At 44.9% G+C, this 23,487-nt stretch overlaps 2 protein-coding genes across 2 annotated transcripts in view; both read left to right on the top strand.

The window, feature by feature from the left end:
- Positions 1-17,093, top strand: part of LOC116399615 (neuron navigator 3) — a 111,339-nt gene extending 94,246 nt beyond the window's left edge. The window contains 15 exon segments of the mRNA XM_031876894.1: positions 49-215; positions 443-529; positions 1,261-1,414; positions 2,502-2,688; positions 4,814-4,911; positions 5,024-5,119; positions 5,813-5,981; positions 6,207-6,442; positions 7,774-7,928; positions 8,110-8,181; positions 8,714-8,910; positions 9,121-9,239; positions 10,033-10,236; positions 11,302-16,163; positions 16,650-17,093. Of these exon segments, the coding sequence (XP_031732754.1) occupies positions 49-215; positions 443-529; positions 1,261-1,414; positions 2,502-2,688; positions 4,814-4,911; positions 5,024-5,119; positions 5,813-5,981; positions 6,207-6,442; positions 7,774-7,928; positions 8,110-8,181; positions 8,714-8,910; positions 9,121-9,239; positions 10,033-10,236; positions 11,302-11,421 (2,061 nt within the window). The 3' untranslated portion in view covers positions 11,422-16,163; positions 16,650-17,093.
- Positions 17,094-17,189: 96 nt separating this feature from the next.
- LOC116399619 (zinc finger protein 345-like) lies at positions 17,190-22,301 on the top strand. Its single transcript, XM_031876898.1, has 7 exons — positions 17,190-17,384; positions 18,175-18,377; positions 18,509-18,601; positions 18,739-18,834; positions 18,946-19,056; positions 19,511-19,634; positions 20,477-22,301. Exons 1-7 carry the CDS (start codon positions 17,345-17,347, stop codon positions 21,958-21,960), a joined length of 2,151 nt encoding a protein of 716 aa, XP_031732758.1. The 5' UTR covers positions 17,190-17,344; the 3' UTR covers positions 21,961-22,301.
- The last annotated feature ends 1,186 nt before the right edge of the window (positions 22,302-23,487 follow it).

Genomic DNA, 23,487 nt, shown 5'->3' with positions numbered 1-23,487 from the left:
TTCTCTCAGGGAACTGACTCCGGCATGTTTGTGTTTTCTGTCTTGCAGTTGCGCAGCTCCTTCAAACAGGCGTTCAGCAAGAAGAAATCCAAATCCCAGTCGGCGCATGACGAGATGGAGGAGATGATCGACTCGCTGCCGTCCTCGCCCAAACTGCAGCACGACAACAGGCAGGGCAGCATCGCCACGCTGCATTCTTCGCCCTCCACCACCGAGTGAGTTTTGCGTATGCGCATGCATCCGCTGTTACACACACACATAACGTATACACACAGGTAGCTCTCTCCACTCGGACACGCTTCCTTGCATACAAATCGACTAAAATCTTTTCAGTTATTTTCTTGTTTTTTTTTCTTCTCACAAATGTCTGTTAATCCTCACCACGTTTTTTCTTTTCTGACCTCTCTGTTCATCCTTTTCTTGAACGCCCCTCCCGCTGTAGCAAGTGCTTTTGCGATAGTAAGTACTCCCCCATTTGGACGCCAAAGAAAAGGCAAAACGGTCACGTGGTCTACAAGCACCGATCCCGGTAATAGGCGCTGCGCAGCGTGCTCCCAGGGAGTGTGTGTGTGTGTGTGCCGTGGGGTTGTGTTGGTGTGACTTTTCCTCTGCATCTCGGTGCCGTGAGCACCTTGGCATGTTGGAGGTCTCCGGCTCAGGAGAAGTAGCAGTAGGCTGAATAAAGGGTGAGATGGATGAGCTCGCACATGAGCAAATTGGTTCTATCCTGTTAGTACAAAAGGCCATTTTGCCGACCGGCAACCAGCATGCAGGTACTGTGCACCTGTGACAGCTGGTGAGATGACTTCCTTTTTAAGGAGTTTGACGTAGGCCAAAGCATGTGCTGGCGTCAGTTATAGAATTTTCATGCAGTGAACGACCCAAATGTGACTTATTCTTTCTGTGTTTTTGACTTTGAGCAAAATAGCATTGCATCTAACTCCATATCAGATCTCTGCCTGGTGTTTGTGAAAAAAACTGAATCATGATGATGGGACAACTACCACCTCTTCAGTATAACTGCAACATGTTGCTCAATGTGCTGGTAACGCATTGTAAGTAAATGGGAAGTATTATAAATGGGGGCGGGGGTCACACTCCTTCCCAGATGTCCCACATCTCCGCCACTGACTCCAGCTTCCCTCTGAACTTTCCTTTAAAGTGTGCATCTCTAGATTATGTGTGTTTGTGTGTTTGGTATAACCCTCGAGGTAACCGACACCCCACTTCCACCTCCCTGTGTGTAAACCCCGGTCGCAGGCTCTGCGAATGCACCGAAGCCGAGGCAGAAACCATCCTCCTGCTGAAGAACGAGCTGAGGGAGAAGGAGCTCAAACTGACGGACATCCGCCTGGAGGCACTCAGCTCCGCCCACCACCTGGACCAGATCCGAGAGGCCATGAACCGCATGCAGGTGAGATCTGGGTAACCTGAGTACTGGGTGACCTGTGGCTGAAGGACTCAACTCTAGGTATCAAATAGGCTTTAGTTCTGTTTGCCAAACGCAGATAGAGGCATCTCATGGAGAAAGAAGCACTTTTAGTTGTTCTACAGTTTCTTTTTTTCGCTCTGTCCGTCCAATTTATTTGTGCTAAAGCGGTGTGTTCCTCCCTAAAGGCACTGGAGCATGACAGCTGCTACCAGTTAGAACAGTTACCACTGCATTCAGTGGGTTAGTGGATGGCTGAGGGGGCTCCAGAGGGGCACCAGGAGGGCTGAAGGCAAAATATCTGGTCTTACAAACACAAAGCCTCTCCTACTATCCTATACCTATACACCTAACACTCATGCAGGTTCGCCATTAAATTGTAGTTCATGATATTGCTTCATTCCCCACGGAACTATTCCTCAAGTCTGAAAGTCAGAACATTTTTAGAAGAGCAATACAAGGAAATAAAAAACTAGGGGAAGATTGGATACTGTGGCTTTCCAGCCATCACAGTGAGCCGGCATGCTGCATCACCTCCAGAACTAGCAATTAATAAATGACGTGTCATTTACATGAGCTGTCATGGTAAACATGCCTCAGAGAGGCGGAATGGATGGTTTCATTTCCCCATGAAGCTGAATAAAATTCAGCTCCCCCCCCCCCGCAAATACACATATTTGATTAGTTGATATCATTCCCATTGAAGTGTTGCAATGAAACGCCACCCATCAGTTCAAAGCATACTGTTCAGAGGTGCTGTGTCACTTCATATTCTTAAAAGGAGCACATGTTCAAAGGATATCACCATATATGGTCTCCAGTGTTAAGTGGCTCTTTGTGGATGTGGATTGCCTCGTCTGTAGAAGCCCATAGTCTCCTCTCAGATCTGGGGATCATGTAAGGCGCCTTATCTGAGACTTACCCTTCAGCACAAAGAGAGCCTTGAAGATCAAACGCCAATAATACAGATTCGATATAACAACAGTGGCCAGCCTGAATGCAGGAATATGAGTCTTTGAATGCAACTTCTGTCAGGTTTTTGTCTCATTTTCATTTGTTTGTCGACAAACAGAACGAGATCGAGGCGCTGAAAGCGGAGAACGATCGCCTCAAGACCAGCGGCAACGCCACACCGACGGCCACGCCCGTCAAGACGACCCGGCCGCCCTCCGAGACCTCCAGCACGTCCTCGTCCTCCTCCCGTCAGTCCCTGGGGCTGTCGCTCAACAACCTCAACATCACTGACACCATCATGTCAGGTCGGTTCAGTGTCAGCCGCCCAGCGTTGTCCATCTGAAGTGTTTTTGTACATCAGCGCTAGCAGCCTGCAGTTGTTCCTCAGAAGTGAGAAGTGTGAGGGTGGTGGTAGTAAGCGAAATAGACTTCGATAGTCCTTTTTTTTTACATTTCAAAACTGTCGGCAGGTGCATTGAGCTATAAAGAATTAAACCTCAGTCATGTCAGCGCCATGTTCTTTTGTCTAGTTAAGCCGTAGGACACACTCTATGGTCTGCAGCAACTCTTAGGGAATCAAGCTGGATTAGCTCCCTCCACACTCGCCTCGATAAATGTGAGAGAACTGTGTTTGCGGAGAGAAATGATCCGGAGGAGCCCCGCGTGAAATGACGAAATAGCTGCTCTCTCTACTGCGAGGGCTGGTTAACGCAGCAGGAGCCTGTAACGCACACACACACACACACACACACACACACACACACACACACACACACACACACACACAAGAACATGCTGAAAATGTCTCCAGGCCCGATCCATTGGAGAAGTGAAAGAGTTCTGTCCCTGTCTCACTTGTCCAGTAATTAACATAGAAGGCGCAGCTCTCTCCGAGGACTCGGGCCTTCATTAATTGATGGGGGGGGGGGGGGGGTGAGCCGAGAGCAGTGACGCGTTGGAAGACGAGTGGGCCAACGGGCTTATCAGTCCAGCACAGAGCCCTCAGCTAAGGGAGGCCAGCTGAATACAAAGTACCCTGTCCAAAAAATGGACTCCGGGAAAAAAGAGAATGAAGAGAGAGACTTGGAGTTGTTAGCGCGTGGTCGTTGTCAAAGGTTAGAGGTGGCGGGAAACTAACAAATAAGTCAAACTTGCACAAAGTAAAATACAAATTTCTACAGTTTTGGATTGTTTGTTATTGTGCTCTCTAGTTAAAGCTGCTATAATATTTGTTTTTGATTAACACTGGATCACATGACTACTTGTATGTTAAAGCTGTTGATCATTGTGACAAACCCTTAGAGAGCAACCAGCTCATTGTTGTGGCTTTTATGACCCGTAACTTCACTGTTTCGGGTGAGTGTCATCGCACTGTTCATGGCAGACGCAGCCAAATGTTTTTCAGAGAAAAGGTTCTAACTTTACACGACAGATAGACAATGTTATTAGCTAGCTAGTGAACACAGAGGAGCATTTAGCAGCTAAAATAGCCACATATTTTTCCCAGGTGTTGGTGGAGACCAAAAATAGAGCTCAAGGAGAGTGAATATTTACGTAAATTCTCCAAGGTGGTCCAAAACAGACTCGCCATCAATTAAAATGTGGCTCCTTGTCCATTGGATGTGTAAATAGGCAGCCGTTAGCCGTGCTAACAAGTCTGTCAACTTAAAAGGTGATGATGTGTCGTGTTAGGAAAATAATCTGCTGTTGCCGGTTCCATTAAGCATGAGATGAAAAATGACGATCAAATATGAAAATGTTTATGGTGTTTGATCCGTCACAAAGGTTAGAATAAGTTTGAATCTAAAACTCAACAAGCTAAGCCTCCAGATATTTTTGAAATTCGTGAACTGAGGAAACTGTTATCAGTTTGCCTTCAGCTCCGTTGCTGTCGGTGGAGAATCTGAAAGGTGCTGGGTGTCTGATTGTTGCTGTAAACTGACGTTAGTGGCTTCTACTTCTCTACACACATTGTCAGGTTGATAAATCATAAGTCATTTATGTCTTCGAACAGCTGTCATTTCTTATTACTTAATGATTTTGTCCCAATGATGTCACAGTCCCCATCCTCTCACTGACTTAACGTTCAACTCTCAACAAATACCTCATCCAAACCTCTTCCTTTTGAATGATTTCCCGTCCTATCTTATTTGTTCTCTCCCTTAGATTGTACTCCATTTCATTTCAAAACACGTAGTCGTTCTTAAATTATCATTCTGTGCACTCACTAGAAAAAGTTCTGTATGGAAACATTGATTGAATGTAAAAGTAATTATCTCACCAAAGAAACCCATTATCTAATATCTTTTTTTTTTACTTTGGAGTCTGTTTGTCCATTTCCAGCTCTAATTTGCCAGCGGGCAGAGTGAGAGTTTGTTTGTAATGAATCAAGTTGATTGTGTTTCCTAACAGAAAAGTCCTGTTTTTCAGATATTCTGCTGGATGACGGCTACGAGGGCAATCTGCGCAAAGACGGCCGGAGTGTGCGAATAGTGGTCACCATCAGCCGTGGGCCATATACCACCAAGGTTAGTGGACGAAGAGTGGACGTTCTTTCCCCTTTTTCCTCCAGCTTAAACCACTGTATTGGTCTTATTGGTTCTGACTCCTGTTGCTTTGATTCATCTGCCAACTCTCCAGGGAAAGGTAGGCCAGGCGTACCTGATTGGGTCTATAGGTGTGAGTGGGAAAACCAAGTGGGACGTCCTGGATGGGGTCATCCGACGCCTCTTCAAGGTAAACGCGCCCATTGCTCAGAGGTTCAGGTCAGTTATTTAGGCACACAACACACACTTTGACTTGTCTTGGCAGGATATGCACACACATGACCAGTTACATTAATGATGGTTCTGTTCCATGTAGTTTGTCAAAATGTCACGAAGAAATGTTTATCCAAATATTTCATGGTAGTTGGATCCCTCTTTGTCATGTGCCTATTCTAATAAGAGGATTTAATGAATTAATTTAATTTAATTGAAGATACAACTGCTTTTTGAAATGAAACTAATTGGAAAAAGAGAGTGATGCATGTGCTGTTATTACAAATGCTATCTGCCCGAGACAGTGGTCCATATTTATTAAAGCCCTTTTAATCCACTTTGGTTGCATGGAATTGTATTTTGTTTGCTCCATCCTACCCATGGATGAAGGCATACTTTTTCCTCTTCTGAATTTAATTATAAACCTACAAAAAAACATGTTCAAAATCTCTCCACACCTCAATGTGTGTGGCAGGTGCAGCTCAATTAAAAAAAGAAGAGACAATCCTGCACACTGTCTGTGTTGCTGTTATTATAGATTCACAGGCACACACAACAAGCTCCACTGTCAGTTAGAAGATGAGTTGGTCAACAACAGCCAATATTTAAGCATAATCAATAGTGCAGTTCTTTATTTCCCGCTGTTCCTCTAACCCCTCCCTCCCTGCAGGAGTATGTGTTTCGGGTGGACCCTCTGACCAGCCTGGGTCTCAGCTCAGACAGCATCGTCTCCTACAGGATAGGCGAGGTTGTTCGCTCCCACACCTCCGAAGTGCCTGAGCTGCTGCCCTGCGGCTACCTGGTGGGCGACAACAACGTCATCAAGGTCAACCTCAAAGGTACGGCAGCGAGGAAACAAGGAGTTTCTATTTCAGCATCACAGCTGATGTTGAAGCCAGCTTTGAATTGGCAAGGAAAGTGTTCTGGAGTAGAGAAAGAAATATTAACTTGAACCGCATTTAATGAAAAAAAAAATGCAACTGCATTTGTTTCAATTTTCTTTTCTTCTTTCTTTCCATCCTATTCCCTCCTTCCTTCCTTCCTACCTCCCATCCTCTTCCTAGGTGTGAGGGAGAACAGTATAGACAGCCTGGTGTTTGACACGCTGATCCCGAAGCCCATCATCCAGCGGTACCTCAACCTGCTGATGGAGCATCGTCGCATCATCCTCTCAGGACCCAGCGGCACCGGCAAATCCTTCATGGCCGCCAAGCTGGCCGAGTACATCATCTCCCAGATGGGGCAGCCGGTGACCGAGCACAACGTGGCCAGCTTCAACGTGGACCAGAATTCAAGCAAGGTAGCGATTTTTCTTTGGATCCGAATCTAAAGTCTTTAGTCTTCCCTCCCACCCAGTCTACCTCATCTACATTACTTACGTTTCAGTTTAGTAACTCCCCACATCTCCCAGAATGCCTTGCTACACCAAGAGAAGATTATCATGATATGTGCATGTAAAAGGCGATATCAATATTCTTTTCTTAAATTGTGAAAAGTGACCACCAGCCTACCAGACATGGGAAGGCAAAACATGCACATATTACAGGGATTTTTTGAAGTGTGGTTGTATGAGGTACTTATCCATAGTTAGCGTATTACCTACAGTAGATGTATAGAGAAACAGACAGGAGTACCAGCATGGGAGCAAAGCAATGTACTGCTGTGGACGGGGCCAAACACCTAAAGAAATCAATACAATTGAAGTGTAGGCTATATTTAGAATATTTTTCAGTGCTTTATTTTGCTGTCAGACAGCCATTTCTAAAGGGGGAAACTGAAGTCGTTAGCTATGGACAAAAAAACAGTAATTTTACCTCTCAGAAGACAGAATTTGCTCGTCTACCGCTGCCTTGATCAGTTTGTTTGTTGTGTTATTGTGTGGCTTTGGTGAATCCGAACTAACCCCTTAAAACACCAAAGTCACACAATAACATATAAAGTAACCAATCAAGGCAGCATTAGACCAACAACGAAGCGGTGACAATATTGTAAATATAGAGTATATACTTAAACCGATTTCCTTAGGTGGCTAAAATACATTGTGCTGCTGCTCCCGTGCCGATACTCCATCTACAGTAGGTAATACACTGACTATGGAGAAGTACATTGTACAACCCCACTTTTAAAAAACTATCCTTTCAATAGATCTGCAATATGCATGCCTGGATGCATTTGATTTTCATTCTGGTGCGCAAATTGGTCTCTCTGCCTCTTCTACCATGACTTTTCTCCCCGTTTGATCATACTTGCGCACTAAAGGCTGGTACCAAACCGAATCTCTAGAAAATGGCCTTTACGCTGTGACTCTGATGGACTGACTCCACAACCTGACATTTTCCTCTGATGTTTTTCGTCATCCTTCAGCAGCAGAAAAATATACTGGCATTTAGATAATGGGCTCCAGAATGTGACGAGCATCACTTGTAGCAGACATTTTATCTGTAGTGAAGGTTTGTCCAGCGGGAGAAAACCCCGGACACGAGTGAGCATACAGAGTTGTAAGCGGTAGGGGTTGGCTTTCGTATAAATAACTGGAGTTTAACATAAATGGGGAAAAAGGGACTCAGATCCTTTTTGCGTTCGAAATCTCGTGTCCAAATGAAACCTGTCTGGTAATGCTTTGTTGCCCAGGACCTGCGTCAGTATCTGTCCAACCTGGCGGAGCAGTGTAACTCCGAGGAGACGGACACAGAGCTCCCCACTGTGGTCATCCTGGACAACCTCCACCATATTGGCTCCCTCAGTGACATATTCAACGGCTTCCTCAACTGCAAGTACCACAAATGGTGAGTCAGATATGCAATGTATTTTATTTAAACAATAGAATATTACCTAAAAGAACTATAATGGCAGAAATAACACATTTTTAGAAATGACTGGTCTAACAGCAACATAATTTAGCATTTTGTGACGCATCTTGGTTGTGACTGTTAATAATGTGTTGTTGTTGTCTGTGTCTCCACCCAGCCCTTATGTTATCGGGACCATGAACCAGGGGGTTTCCTCTTCTCCTAACCTTGAGCTACACCACAACTTCAGGTTTGTGGCATGCACGTTAACCACAAGCTCGACTCCTACTGAACTCTAACGCTGTCACTGAAAACGTGACGGCGTCGGTGAAGTTACTCATCATATTGTGACACGGATGTTATCGGCTTGTGGTTTTATTGGCTTTGCGTCATCTCACCTGTCGGATAATGTGTTTGATTTCACCCCTCCGTCAACATGTTATTTCTCACAGATCGTAAACTAAAGGCATTCTTCCACGGGGAGCGCTGTAATTACATCGCTCAGATAATTACCCTCGTTAGATGAAAATGATTGGAACATTATGCAGGTTCTGAGTGAGAATCATTTCTGCTCAGCATGTTTGACTAGCTGATGATTTGGCAAATATAAAGTCATGAGGGAAAGCCCGTCATGGGCCAAACATTTAATACGATTATATTATGGTACAGTGGAATGAGCTGAAACCTCTGAGCTGCTTCGATGAGAGATGTGGGTTACTCTTGAGCTTGATTTATCAGCTCCTCCGCTTCTGTTTCACCATCGATCATCTGTCCTGTCGCAGGTGGGTGCTGTGCACCAACCACACCGAGCCGGTCAAAGGCTTCCTGGGCCGTTTCCTGCGGCGGAAGCTGATAGAGACGGAGATCGATAAGAGCATGCGCAGCAATGACCTGATTAAGATCATCGACTGGATCCCCAAGACCTGGCAGCACCTCAACGGCTTCCTGGAGGCACACAGCTCCTCCGATGTCACCATAGGTCAGTCTCACACACTCTCTCTCTCTCTCTCTCTCTCTCTCTCTCTGGCCACCTGTACTGTTAGGATACCGAAGCCAGTGAGTGAGTGTTAGCTTGTGCCTCCACTCTTCATCAGCGTGTTTGTGTTTAGAGTCTGCTCCGTGTGTCTTTTGTCTTTTCCGCCTTCCATTCAACGAACACTCATCCCCTGGGGTCTTTTGTCCCCGGCAGGCCCCCGTCTCTTCCTGTCCTGTCCCATGGACGTAGAAGGCTCCCGGGTTTGGTTCACCGACCTGTGGAACTACTCTTTGGTGCCCTACCTGCTGGAGGCTGTCAGGGAAGGGCTGCAGGTACGTCCTGGCAACACTAAATTATGATGCATTGCTACAGAAAAATACTCAGTTAAGATCAAAAGTTTTGTATTCAAAATGTTATTTCGGTAAAAGTATGTAAGTATAGTCCAGAAAATGTCTTCAAAGCAAAGTAATGTCCGCTGTGATTAGATTATTGTTACTGATGTGAACAGTAAAGGCAGGACTGTTGTTGTTGGTGGAGGTTATGCTCACTACAGCTAAAACAATTAACTAATGATCATTTTCATTATGGATTGATTGGCTAATTATTTTCGTCATTAGTGGATTAGTTTGGTTTGTAACTCTGAAAATAGTGGGAAAGGCCTTCACAATTAGCCACAACCCACAGTGATACCTTCACAATGTTTTATTTGTCACAAAATATAATTAATTGATTAATTAAGGAAAATCAGCAAATCTTCATGTTTGAGAATTTGGAACCATGAAATGTCATTCTACATAACAAGTACTTTTACTCATTTAGTTGCCAATACTTCTGTACTTCTACTAAAGCGTTCGGCCGTTTTCTCCATGCACCACTGTGACTGGCATAGCTGTTTTAAATGATAATGAAACTGAGAAGATAATGATTTTCACCACACTCTCTGATTTTATGTCACTGCACATTACAAGAGGCACATAAAGTAGACTGAATATGAACAACAACAGCAGGTGAGCTAGGACTCCTCAATTTGTCCGCGTGCTGGTGATTGCAAGCGGAGAAATTCTTTACTCGTGTCCGTTCTCCCGTATCGGTCACACCCCCTCTCCCTCTGTGACACACCTGCAGCTGTACGGCAAAAGAGCGGCGTGGGAGGATCCTTCCAAGTGGGTGAACGACACGTATCCATGGAACGCCGCCTCGCTGCAGCAGGATGGCCAGTCGCTGCTCCAACTGAGGCCGGAGGACGTGGGCTACGACGGCTACAGCTCGTCCAAGGAGGGAGCCTCGTCCAAGCAGGTGTCCCAGAGTGATACCGAGGGAGACCCACTGGTGAGGAAGACAAGTAACAACACAGAAAGATATGGAAGGACTTCATTTATATAAATATATTTAAAGTGAATTAAAATTGCTCCAATGTAAGAAATCAAACTGCAGGAGAGGAATCTGAGCTAAGTGATGTTAGCTGCATGTGTCACCACTTAAAAAAAGATGGGAACAGAAAAGAACATTCTATATGAACTGGGACCAAGGTGATACAGCACATGATGCAGATCCATAAAGTACAGTTCAAGGATGGCTGTTTCCATAGAAACTTGGGATGAGTGTTACCTTGGCTTTTTCCAAACAACAAACAAAATACAAAGAGAAGCTAGTAACGTAGCTAGGCTGCTGAACACAACCTTGGCACATGCACACACAGACACACACACACACATACACACACAGGAGGAACTATTCAGGGAGGATAAAGAGAGAGAGAGAGAGAGAGAGAGGGAGAGAGAGAGAGAGAGAGAGAGAATGAATTTCCATTTGAAGGGTTATTGCAGCCCAAGAGAAATTAAAGGGTAGTCATCCAAAAACAACTGGCTCGATTTAGCCTGTATGTGTGTGTGTGTGTGTGTGTGTGTGTGTGTGTGTGTGTGTGTGTGGTCCATCCAGGCGAGACCAGTTCTAGTGCAGGTGTGCCTAAGCTCATTTTAGGAACACTTGAGGTAATGCGCCAGATGCAGCAGCACTTCTGCATCATTTAGTCCATTAGCTCAGGTGCAAGGATGAGAAGTTCTGCAGTTTTATTGTGGTGATTCACCGCAAGGATTTAAAAAGTGCCTTTTACCACATGTTAAGTATAGAAACAAAGTTTGTGAGTCATTAGACCTAAGTTTATAATGGGTGTTTTAAAGATCACGCCAGCTCACTAGGTATCCTTTCACTGATACTGTTTGTCTCTCTGTTGTGAAGTTGCTTTGTGTCCCAGCTTTTGCTTTGCTTTGTCCGTCGAAAAACTCTGTTTTTTAAATTCAGTATGCCAGTGCGTGCATTATCTGAAACACTGCGTACTTTATTGCGTACATATCTCTATATTATTGAGGCTTCGTCTGTGTGCTGCGTTTTCAGATGAACATGTTGCTGCGGCTGCAGGAGGCAGCCAACTACTCCAGCACGCAGAGCTGCGACAGTGACAGCACCAGTCACCATGACGACCAGCTGGACTCCTCGCTGGAGTCGGCGCTATGAGACCCAGAGCCCGAGGGGGACCTTCAGACCTCCGTCGCCGCCGGACACCTCCGATAGTGCACAGATGTAGGATGTATGAAATGTTTTATTATCCGCCATTTGAAAGATCACCCCATATTTTTACATTACAATGGTGCAATATTCAAATCAAATTATTGTATGTTTTCAAGAGCAGCAGCCAACTTTGATCTCTGTGATCAAAGTGATGAACAATCATGCAAGTTGGATCCATCTATATTTTAATCACATGAGATAGGCAGGTCAGCTAGTCATTTTTTAATGGATGTATAACATTCGAGAATACAACTTTTCATATATGTGGAGGCAGGACGGGTCTGGCGAGGGACGGCTCTTCCTCTGAAGTTGACTTTCAAGGAGTAAATCACATTTGTGCTCGGCCGTGACGAACCACAGATCGCAGACATGTCAGAAAAAAAGAGAAAGCCAAGAATTTCAACTGGATTGTTTTTTTTTTTGTTTGTTTTTATCCCAGATATATCTTCAGATGTTTACAATGTGGGGGGGGAGTTCTGTTGTTTATGTCTTTCCTTGTTTACAGAGGTGCTTCTCACACACACACACACACACATATATGCTTACACACAGGCAGCAGGAGGACACTGTCCTTTAATTGGTTCAAGCCCCCCCCCCCCCCCCGTGTGAACAACAATCCAGCCTGCCAAAGTCCTTTGAGCAAGGCACTGTTTATTCCACCCTGGGACCCTCATCTCTGACTCCACTTATGATGGGAGTCAAGTACGAGAATACTGTTGAGTGTTTACAGGTGATGTAGTGCCCCCTGCTGGCCAAGGTGGAGGCTCTCAGCCTGGCAGACAACTGATTTTCTATACACACAAATCAGATCCATCAGATTGATTTTGTGCTTCAACAATGTCAGCGACCAGCTGTTCAACTGAAGTGGCTCCTCGCAAGTTGCTATTTTAGGTTTGATTGCTGAGCTGAGGGCACTGAGACACACGTGACCCCTCCTGCTCAGTCGCCAGTTGAGTGTCACGGTGCTGGTCTCCCGCCCTGAGCCTCCTCGGTGTCGGGCACTGCCAAGCCGCCACTCGCTGCCCCCGGCACACCAACAACGAGCACAAGGAAAGCGCCATTGTCTGTGTGTCATCCAGCCACATTGCTACTGTGAAGGAAAAAGAAAACGGACAAGTGCCAATGTTTCCCTTTGATTTACTGCCATTTACACACACGCAACCGCACACACATAGAGACTTAACAACACAAGGCACAACTGACCATGGTTGTAAACTTAGATTAGGTTGTACTTGGCCTTCCGTGTCACTCCACAGCTTACAAGGCATCACGTGAACAGCAGGCAGCACTTTCTGTGGGTGCTCACAGAGCTGTCTTTATTAGCCGTCCCTCTAAACCCCTCCCTTGAACAGCGATTGTCCTATCAGTAGCACCCATGACTCGGCAACCCTGTCAAGCCTTCTCCACAAGTTAAATGGTGCTGAACATGGAGATGTAGTTTGGAAGGTCAGTTGCAAATGTTAGCACGATGGGCTGACATGGTTACTACTTACAGTAGTGAGATAACATTAGCCGAACACATAGCTTAGTCACCATCCTAAGAGCCTTTCCCCATGTATCGTTGAAAAGTGAGAACATACATACAGTATATGAAAAAGTATGCAAGCGAAGCAGCCAAACAGAGTTATGCTCGAATGAAATATCAGTCTGGTCTCACTAGAGACAAGAACGATGCTTTTTTCTTTACTTCCACGTGGACCAGCAACTGATTGGATGCTGACTGTTTACCCGGGACATGTTTATTCGTCTTTTAGCCTGAGATCATGCATGTAGGCATCAAGTGCACATCTAAGATCCATATACAAGATTATCATTTTAAAACATTTTTAAAAAGTCCAACATGAGCTCAATCAGCTATCTAGCTACAGTTGATAAAATGTGATTTAGTGGCAAATATGCAATCGTTGTCTTTGCACGCTGCATAGGTGCAAGAACGGAATTGCGAAGGGGGGGCGTGGCTTAGCCAAAGGTCAATTGCAAAAAGCTGAATACTTGTGACATTTGCGTTACCCTGCATGGAGAACCAAGCGGGTGGGGCTTTGCTGCAACAGGGCAAAGTAACAGGAAAGCAGGAGACTGACTTTCACTCCAACAAATATGAATCAGAGCTGATCAATCAACGCAGTGTCAGTAGTATTGAATTGAGTGATGCAAGCTGACAGTGTCCTGCTTGGAACTTTCTGGCACTCATTTGACTTGCCTTGTTCGGCATCTGCACCCCTCTGGGACCCATGAGGTACCAAAAACAGAATCCAAAGTGTTTTGAAATGCAAGTCAACCAGATCGGCCCAAGAGCGGATTAGGGGAACAAAGATACTGGTGCTTTCTCACTGCCTTAGATGTGCAAACGTTCGGGAGGCATCCGCTGCTCTCGAGTGAGAAAAGACACGTTGATGTCGGTTGATGATGATCTGCTTCCTGCTACGTCAAAGAAGCTGCTTGTAGTCGGGAAAACAGCCTTTTTTGTTCTTTTTTTGGTTGCTCCCTCTTCCTCCAAACCGCCCTTTCTTGTTTCTGACAGTCAAAGTATTAAGGAATTGATGTATTTGAATTTAAAACTGACCAATATTGTAAAAAAAAAAAAGAACATTTAAAGAAGGGGGTGGGGTATTTTTTAGTTGTTGTTTTCTCGTCCAGTTGAGCTGGGCTCACTTGAACTGACAGGAGCACAACCAAACAGTTTTGGGGTTTTCTAGCCTGACGAGCATGTTTTAAAGCTTTTGAAAGGGAATGCATTGAGGGGAGACCTTTACCGTTATGTATGCGTGTATTGGACGGAAGCCATTTTGAATTTTGATTGTCCTCTCTTTGTTTAATGAGCGGGTTGGTTTTGCACACTTTGAGGTCGGGGTGGGTTGTATATACTTCAGTCTTGCACAGTGAATCAAAGATGCATTCTGCCCTGTTGATGTTACAATATGCTTAACTCGCTGAGTAAATTATTGTACTTTGAGAAGAAGAGAGAGGGGGGAAAAAAAGGAGTGCAAAAACTCAACACGCTGTCGAAAAGGGGTGTGTGTCTTGTGGTGATTGGATGTCTTTGCCTATGCAGGAGGCACAAGGTGTACAGTAAGAAAAAGTTTTTAACTCACTAAAATCACAGACTGAGAATAAAAAAATTGGCACATTTCCAGCCCCCCCTCCCCTCCTGCCGTAATATTCTCTGGATCCTCTCCATCTTTAGGAATCCCTGTTGTTCCTTAGATGCACTTCCTCTCTGGATATTTTCACCCAAGCTTACCGCCACGTTAGGCTTTGCCGGCTGTCCGAGGCACCGAAGCTGAACTTGACTGCGTACTGTATACATTTACCAACAACCAACAGGTGCTACTGGTCAGTCAAAGCCCACCAGAGACCAAGAAGTCGTGTTGTCACAACCTCAGGACAATCCTATACCCTCTACAATCCTACCTGTGCTCAGCTTCACACGTGTCTCTGTGGCCAAGCCTCTGATGGTTTCGCACATATACCTGGAAGGGTGTGTAGTTGCATGATCAGGGGGTAGTTACCACGGGTAACAGGTTGCTCCTTACCTACAGTTGCACCCATGCATCAAACCTGAGCTTAGATCTCCCACAATTCACCCTCTCAGCTACTCTACACTCCTGTTGTAGGCCATGAGTTCCTGAGCTAGCAGAAGACTGACACCGTTAACAGTGTGCGCCATAGTGTTGATGATCAGCTGGTCGTTTTTCCCACCCAACACTTTGCGGTTACATCTCAGTTGAAAAACCATAGCATTTACTCTGGTTTGAGGGAAAGTTTTCTTCTGTTGTTTTGGGTGAAACATTTGTCCTTAAATGTTTTATATTTTGTACATTTGTATGTAACATATCATGTAAATAGACAGAGACAGTGATTTAACTCATCTGGAGGATTTTGTAGTCTTTGTAAAGCCCTAATAAATGGTATTTGGTGTCACACGAGCAAACAGCACACTGAGCTTTTTTTTGTGTGTGCTCTGTTTATGGCCAGTTTATGGAGTGGAGGGTCAAGGCATCAGAGGTGAGTATTTCAAGGTGAATATTGAGTGTCACGATGTTACAGTTTCCTTTTACATTGAGATGATACCAAAAACAAAAAACATTTAGTACACTTAAATGTACTCACTGGCCACAATGTAGATGGTCCCAAGTGATATTATCTTAGCCAAAGTGACTGTTGCCTGTGTGAATTTCTCTCTGTTGGTGATAAATTTTAATGTGTAGTCAAATAGAAAGACAGACCGCTAGAGCCCATAGGGTAACAAGTTTTTGGTGATGGCCTTCTGACATCTGTTGACAATACAAATGAGCTAAAAAGGGTAACCAATATGTTTTCACAGGATACACGATTCAAAAGACTGAAGTATTACTTTTATATACATTACAAAAACATGTTTTCAATGGGAAATAGTACAAATAAAATACCAGTAATCACAGCTTTCAAAATTTAGAAAGGATTTTTTGTTTTATTTTGAAGGACTACTTCACGTGTGTGCTTTTCCGGGTTGTACGCAGCTGTAGCTCAAGCAAACATGGGGCAAGACTCGACCCCCGTGACTGAGTCAGAACAATACCTTAAAATGTCTAAAACTAACGGAGCTTCGATATCTTTACCGAAACATTCTTACTGGTACGACTGCTGGTTGTTCGTGGTCTTTGACATCGTGTTTTTCCTCGTCATGTATTACATAGTCCCGTAGAAAGGTAAGTGGGAGAAGTTTTGTATTAGAGAGGGAGGCTACGGAAGTTGCTAAGCTAACGTAACGGTACTGAGCTAAGTTAGTCTTGTTAAAACAATGTGAAATGATAGATAGTTTACGTCAAGCTATTTATTTGTCACTAACAGTTACATTTCAGTTAAACTTACCCAAGCCCAGAAGCTTTTATATTTTAAGTAACGTTACGCAAGTTAACCACTGACCATTCTTGCCCATTTGTCGTAAATACATTGTAAACACTACCCGGTTTACTCTCGTATAACTGTCAATACATAGAATGAAAGAAGAAGCTAGAGAAAGCAAATTTATAGTGTTTTTGTCTGGAGAATTCCCCAATTGAGCAATTTAATATATATTTTCTGTTCGTTCAATTCAATAAAGTTGTTGTAGTCTAGTCAAATCACTGTATTCATCTGTACTTTGTTTTTCTTTTTCTTTTCGCCGGGATCTAACATTTTACTTTTGTTGAAAGGACTCTGGAGCCTGAAGACATGGAGTGTTAGTCCTGTTCTGCTGTCAGGAATGCTAACCCAGCTTTGACTGAAATTTAACGCCACATTATTGGATGTCACATCCCAAGTTGCCATGGCTTGGACCATGGAACTGCAAGTTGTATACTTGTGGCGTACTGCTTTGACGTCAGAGATTTGACCCCACAAAGCCTCTTCCCTCGGTGACCTGTAGCCAGTTGGCTTGGACGGTCTTTCTGCATGGATGGATTCACGTTGTTGCTGTGGGGAAGAAACGCACTTTTTAATAAAAAGTGACTGATGATCCAGTGTGGGGGCTGTGATGACAGCAGAGCTTTTACTTATAAATTATAAAGAAAAATTTGATATTGAGGAATATAATTCCACCAAATCTAAATCTTGAATGTTTTCATGTGGAATACACTGCAAATAAAACGTTTTACCTATATACTAAATGGTGACAATGTATTTCTTGTTTACATCTCGTATTATATAAAAGCGCTCTGCACATAACCAGCTGGTACGGTTAATGACAAGTAATTTGAATAGCTACAATGTACTCGCATTTACTGTTTATTACTTTACGCTCTTATTTTTGAAATTTTACAACACGTGTTTCCGGTCCGTGATGAGCTAACAACAAATGGCTTGCAAGCTAATGGTAGACTTTTAAAAGTGACTTTACGTCGCCTTAACCATGGAAACGATTGGTGGCTCCGGCCAAGTGGAAAACACAGGTCCGTTTTCTTGGAGTGTTTAATAATTTAATAATGGTTGCATTTAAACGCTAACTTGCATAGTGTCGTTATCTTGCATTATCGCTTAGCCCCAGCTAACAGCAGCGATGCTAGCTAACGCAACATACGTAATGTAAACACTCCAAAACATGCAACTAGGGCAACATGTACTTTACGCAACAGCTTAAGCGTTTCTCTTTTGTAAACGACAGTCTGAAGCCTCCTTTGTGATTACGACAAACTGTAAACCAGTCGCTTGTAATTTAGCCACTTTTCCCACTGTGGCTAACAAAGCTAAATCCCACTGTTAAAATGCGCTCAGCTGCACTCGTGCTGTAAACCTGCGTTCGTTTGAGACGTTCAACACATCTGTGGCTTTCAGCTGACACGTTTTCGATGCGCCTGTTGTGTAATTTGCATGTTGTGACTGGAATACAGGGTCCATATCTGCGCTGACTCTTGCGCCGTGGAAGTGTGTTGGGTTTACTCTTAACAAGACATCTGGTACAGGAGGATCCCCAATGAGCAAATAGTTACATACCTTCGTATTCTTAATATTTAAGCCATATTTAAAGTGTTCAACCTAAATAGTCACATCAGACACTGTGTATGACTGTATTTATTTTATAAGCAACCATGCACACAGAGTCAAGTTCCACCACTTTTGCATGTAACAAGAACACACTTGTTACATCACAAAGATATATATATATATATATATATATATATATATATATATATATATATATATATATGACCCTGTCCACCACATGTCTCTATGTTGCCACAGATATATTCCTACCGTTGTCATCACTAAGGCTGCTGATTCCTCCCCTGCGGCTGCTCTCTGCAGCGATGTGGCAGGTGGCTCAGCGGAGAGAGGTTCTCGACTATGAAAAGCTTGGTGAGTTTGTGATGCTGGTGACGGCTACAGTGCCAGACCTGCTCAATCCACAGCAACGGGGCAAGCTGCTTCTGCGGCTGAGAGCAAGAGTGAGTCAGCGGGGCTTCACGTGAGATCACATCCCCAAAAATATTGATAATCGGACAATATTTGTGTACTTCATGGACTCAGTCTTTGCTGAGGGGACGCCTTTCTCTTCTTCCGACATATTTCTCTTCAGGTTATTCTTGAGTTGTGCAGAGATGAGGAAACGGCCAACATTTTGTGTGTACGGCCTCACCTAGAACGAATCCGCCCAGCAGGAAACACAGGAGTAAGTGAGAGCAGTGTTATTACAATTCCCTATAACAGGTTCTCTCATTCTACAGCACAATGACCTGAAGCTTGTAATTATTGGTCAGATTATATGCTTATATTGTTTGGGGACATAACACTGATAGTGTTTTTCAGAGTGGAGATGCAGAGGTGGATGCAGAGGAGGCCATTTTTGTGGAGCTCATCCAAACACTACTGAAGGACCCAGCAGAGAGGGAGCATTTTTACCAGGCAAGGCAGCTTCACATGTGGCCCCATCTGGCCTCCTAAAGAGGACCCATTTGTGCACCCGACTGCCTCTTTGTAACTATGTCCCGACACTGTGACCTTTGCTCTTCCCAGGAGGTTTTTCCCACAGAGTACGGTCCCGGCTACGACACAGACATGCAGCTCCTCGTGTGGGAGTTTCTGTCTAAACTGGAGAAACTCCTGCCAGTGCCAGACCTCAGTCAGGTAGGAGACAGCCTCACGTTACAGCTGTTGCTGCTGGAAACATGCACTGTGTTGAAGAATGTCCCAACCTTTCAATTTTCTGATTTTAAGTCTGGAATACGGGTTATGATATAAACATGGCGTAATTATTTCTTTCCATACGAATATAAGAACGTTTTAAAACATTTTTAAGTGCTGTGTTTAGCAAGTGAGTTTTTATATTTCTGATTTAAAGTTAATGGCTTCTATGATTATTAAAAAATATACTTTCGATAGTTACAACCCTGCATGTGTATATAAAAAATAATAACCAGTGTTGGGTGGAATGAAATCCCTATTAGCTTTGGTACCGATAGTTATCATTTTCAGGAGTAGTAGTACCAGTGTTATGTGTTTTAAGTTTTGTCACTTTTTATTTACCCTGTACTGATCAGCTCATTCTTGCTGACAAGGCTGTTTTTCTGTCCCTAAACAGACTGTGTCGTGGCTGATGTCCGCCCCCTCCGTCCTGAAGGACTGCTTGCAAGCGCTCTCCAATCCCGACGACCTGAGGTCTCTCCTGCAGCACCACAAATGCCTCGAGCACCTCGGAACACAGGGTAAGTGTCCAGCTCCCCGTCTGCATGTTAGAACTCGCTGTTCCATGACTACGCCACAGCAGCAGGCTGTAATAATGTGATGCATGACTTTACAGTTTAATATAATTTCTCATGCACAAGGAATTTTAAAGCCATAGACCAATTTCGGGATTAAAAATGTTACTCATTCAGCTGCATGGGCTCATTATGAGACAATGGGCCCACAACCTGTCAAGACACCTCTTTCTGTTGTTGTTTTTACGTCTCTTTGTAGTCAATGTGCATCTTTTTGTGGTCATTTTGTTTCTCTTTGTAGTCATTAGTGTCTCTTTGTGGTTGTTTTAAATCGCTTTGTGGTCAGTAAGTGTCTCTTCGAGTGACATTTTGCAGGTGAAGTCCAGGAGGGCCCCTGACACTTTAGGACCCCTGTGCCTGGTAGGCCTGTTCAGTAATCTGTCCATGGTCAGTTCTCTGACAACAGAAAGAGAAAACAGACACAAATGAAAACAACAGCGTTGGACACTGGACAGACGTTGAATGAGCTGAGACTCAGCAGAGTAACCAGACTGTCGACCACATGTTGGTGGAGATGCTGACAGACGAAACACGACAGTGAGACTTGTTCTACTGTTGTTCTTCAGGTATTATTGTGTGGATGGAGATCTCTATAAAATGATTCTGGGACCCACTCGTGTTTTATCCAGTTTATTGTAGTTATATTGGACAATAAAGCACATGGGACACTTGGATGAGAAGGGCGAGAAACCAGCAATGTCAAAAGGCCAAAGGGACTCCAAACAAACGGTTTCTCCCATTTAAGGGAAACATAGAACAACTACGTATATTTTCTGTGTTTTGCACAGGTACCACTGTGGAGATGTCCACCCAGGTCTTCGCCTGCTCAGAGTGTCCCTTCTTCCACATGCAGGAGTCCTACCTGCTGCAGCACATTGAGCACAGTCACCCTGAGCAGTACAGCAAACTCCAGAGCTCTGCAGAGGCAGCCGACGTCCCCAAGAAGAAGGCCCGGCGTCCAGAGTTCCCATCGCCTTTCCCCATCCACGACCGGCCCGACCCTCACACGTGCCAGGAGTGTGGAAAAACATTCACGCGCGCCTCGGACGTGACTCGTCACCAGCGGACGCACACGGGCGAGCGCCCGTACACCTGCAAGGTATGTAAGAAGGGCTTCAAGAACTCTTGGGATCTGACCCGGCATCAGCGCATTCACACCGGAGAGCGACCCTTCCTCTGCTCCCAGTGTGGCAAGCGATTCACACAGATGGGGCTGCTCCAGCTGCATTTACAGCGAACCGCCTGCAGCCAGAGGTGCAACCCTCCCGTCGAGTTCACGACGGAGGTCGTGGCAGCGGAGGAGATGCCGGAGAAAGGGGGCGGTCGGTACAAATGCCAGAAATGTGGCGAGAGCTTCAGCAGCATCCTGGAGCGGATGAGACACAGGCAGAGACACGTGGTCAGGCATCAGTTCAAATGCTCCATGTGTGAGAAGATATACAGCCGAGCGTCCGACCTCAAGAGACACCAGATGAAGCACACCGGCGAGCGGCCGTTCGCCTGCAAGTGCGGGAAGAGCTTCACGCACGTGTGGCTCCTGAACAAGCACCAGCAGATCCACACTAGGGATCGTGCGCACCCCTGCGCGGAGTGTGGAAAGAGCTTCACGCAGCTCCAGATCCTGAACCGGCACCGGCTGACGCACAACGGCCAGCGGCCCTTCAAGTGCTCCCGCTGTGAGAAGAGCTTCACCCAGCTGGCCAGCCTCACGCGCCACGAAAGAACCCACACGGGCGAGAGGCCGTACCTCTGCACCACCTGCGAGAAGACGTTCCTCACGCACGGAGAGCTGGCGAGGCACCAGCGCAGCCACAGCAACCTCAGGCCGTATGCTTGTCCGCAGTGCCCGAAGAGCTTTAAGACCAAGCGAGCTCAGAGTGAACACCTTAACGCGCACGCGGGGGAGCGTACATTTGCATGCACCCATTGCGGGAAGAGGTTCGCCAAGTCGACCTCGCTCGTCCGACATAACCTGACTCACACGGGGGAGCGGCCCCACCAGTGCTCTCAGTGCGGGAAGACCTTCCTCACCTCTGGCGAGCTCCTCCTCCACAAGCGCATCCACACTGGAGAGAGGCCTTACTCCTGCTCCCACTGTGAGAGGAGGTTCAGGTGCTCCTCCGACCTCAACATGCACGTCCGAACACACACCAGGGAGAAGCCACACAGCTGCCAGCTCTGTAAGAAGAGTTTCTCTACCTCTACGAGGCTGAAGAGACACGTACGCACACACATGGAGAAGGGAGTAGTAGTGGAGTCCTTTAGTCTTTGAGCTGCTAGGAGCCAATGATGTATGAATTAGAAGATGCCAATCGCTGATTTCTCATTTTAAATAAAAACTTTAATCAATATTTTTTTTTTCATGTGGTGACAATATGATGCATGAGAACCATCTTTGGAAAAATATAGTTGTCTGGTTTTGTGAACAAAGGAACTTTTTTTGGTACATGCTGATATAATCAAGATACGAGTCAAACAGACAGCGACATTAGATTACATTCATTTAGCAGATGCTTTTGTTCAAAATGTCTTAAGTGTGTTCAACCTTTGTAGGACAAGAACTAGATGTCATCAAATCGTATAAGATTATCCCTCCCAAACAAAAACGGCGGCATATGTTTACAATTGGCATTCTGGCTTCGCTGTCGCCTTCGACCTGCAGTCGGAAGTTCTGGCAGGAGGAGGAGAGCCCAGCAGCGTCTCCTCCTCCGCCCAGGAGCAGAGCTTCTCCTCGCTGCTCCGTCGGTCCCCGTAGGGAGCAGACACCACACTGCTGGAGATCCAGGCCGTATGGCTGCTGGGCAATGGAGGCACGGGACAACCAGAACCAGGACTGAGCCCGGCAGACTGTCAGACCCTGCTGCAGTAAAATGAGAGGTTTTCTAAACGGAGTCGAGCACTCAGAAACACTACCACTTCCGTCCACAAGGACCACCAAAATCAAAGTTGCTTGTAATAGCGTTACAATTAATTCGAATTAGGAAACCTGTGCGAGAGATACTTGACATTACCCACGGGGCAGAGAACCAGTGGAAGAAGTCTGGAAACGGGAGCATTGTCTGTTGCCAACTAGTTGAGGTGGATCATTTATTTAGTCTATATACATTTTATTATATTCAGTTTACTTCATGATAAGCTACGTGTGTTCTGCCTTAGTTGTGGGGGCAGCTTGAGAGAATGTTAGGATGATGTTGATGATGCCAATTAACAATCTAAGAATGAGGTTTTAGTTTATTAAAGGAATACTTCAAATGTGTTAAAGGGGTAGAAGACAGAGATTGTAGATAACATGTAGGGTCATTTTAAGGACATTTCAAAAGGTAAATGATCAAAGAGAGGAGGTGGAGAATCTGGGGGACAGTGGAGAGAGAGGAGAGCGTGGGAACAGCGATAAAGCCGAGCAAAGAAGCAGACACAAAGGATCAGACGTGAGTATTCCTACATTATTTGTTTCGTATGATTGTTTATTTCCAACTTGACACAAATATATAGAGAGGTAAACAGAGGTTGTTACAGTTAATATATCTTGCTAATCAAAATCTCAAAAGCATTTAGACCCTTCAGACCAGTTTTGTGAGTGTGGGAAATGGAAATGGTCAAAACAGATCATTATGTATAAGTCTACTTTATTTTCTCTCATCTGCCAAAAAGCTGTGAGCAGTTCCTCTTGTGATATCCTTCTTGTTCCCTTAATTGATAGAGGCCTGAACATCTCTTACTTTTCAAGAAAAACAAAGAGGTTAAAGAGACAACACCAACTTTTACTTTGGCAGAGCTAAGTTTCCTTCCCCATACAAAT

Source organism: Anarrhichthys ocellatus, unplaced genomic scaffold (assembly GCF_004355925.1).
Source record: "Anarrhichthys ocellatus isolate YVR2014 unplaced genomic scaffold, GSC_Weel_1.0 scaffold118, whole genome shotgun sequence".
Classification (NCBI taxonomy): domain Eukaryota; kingdom Metazoa; phylum Chordata; class Actinopteri; order Perciformes; family Anarhichadidae; genus Anarrhichthys; species Anarrhichthys ocellatus.
This window is presented reverse-complemented; position numbering and strand designations above follow the sequence as displayed.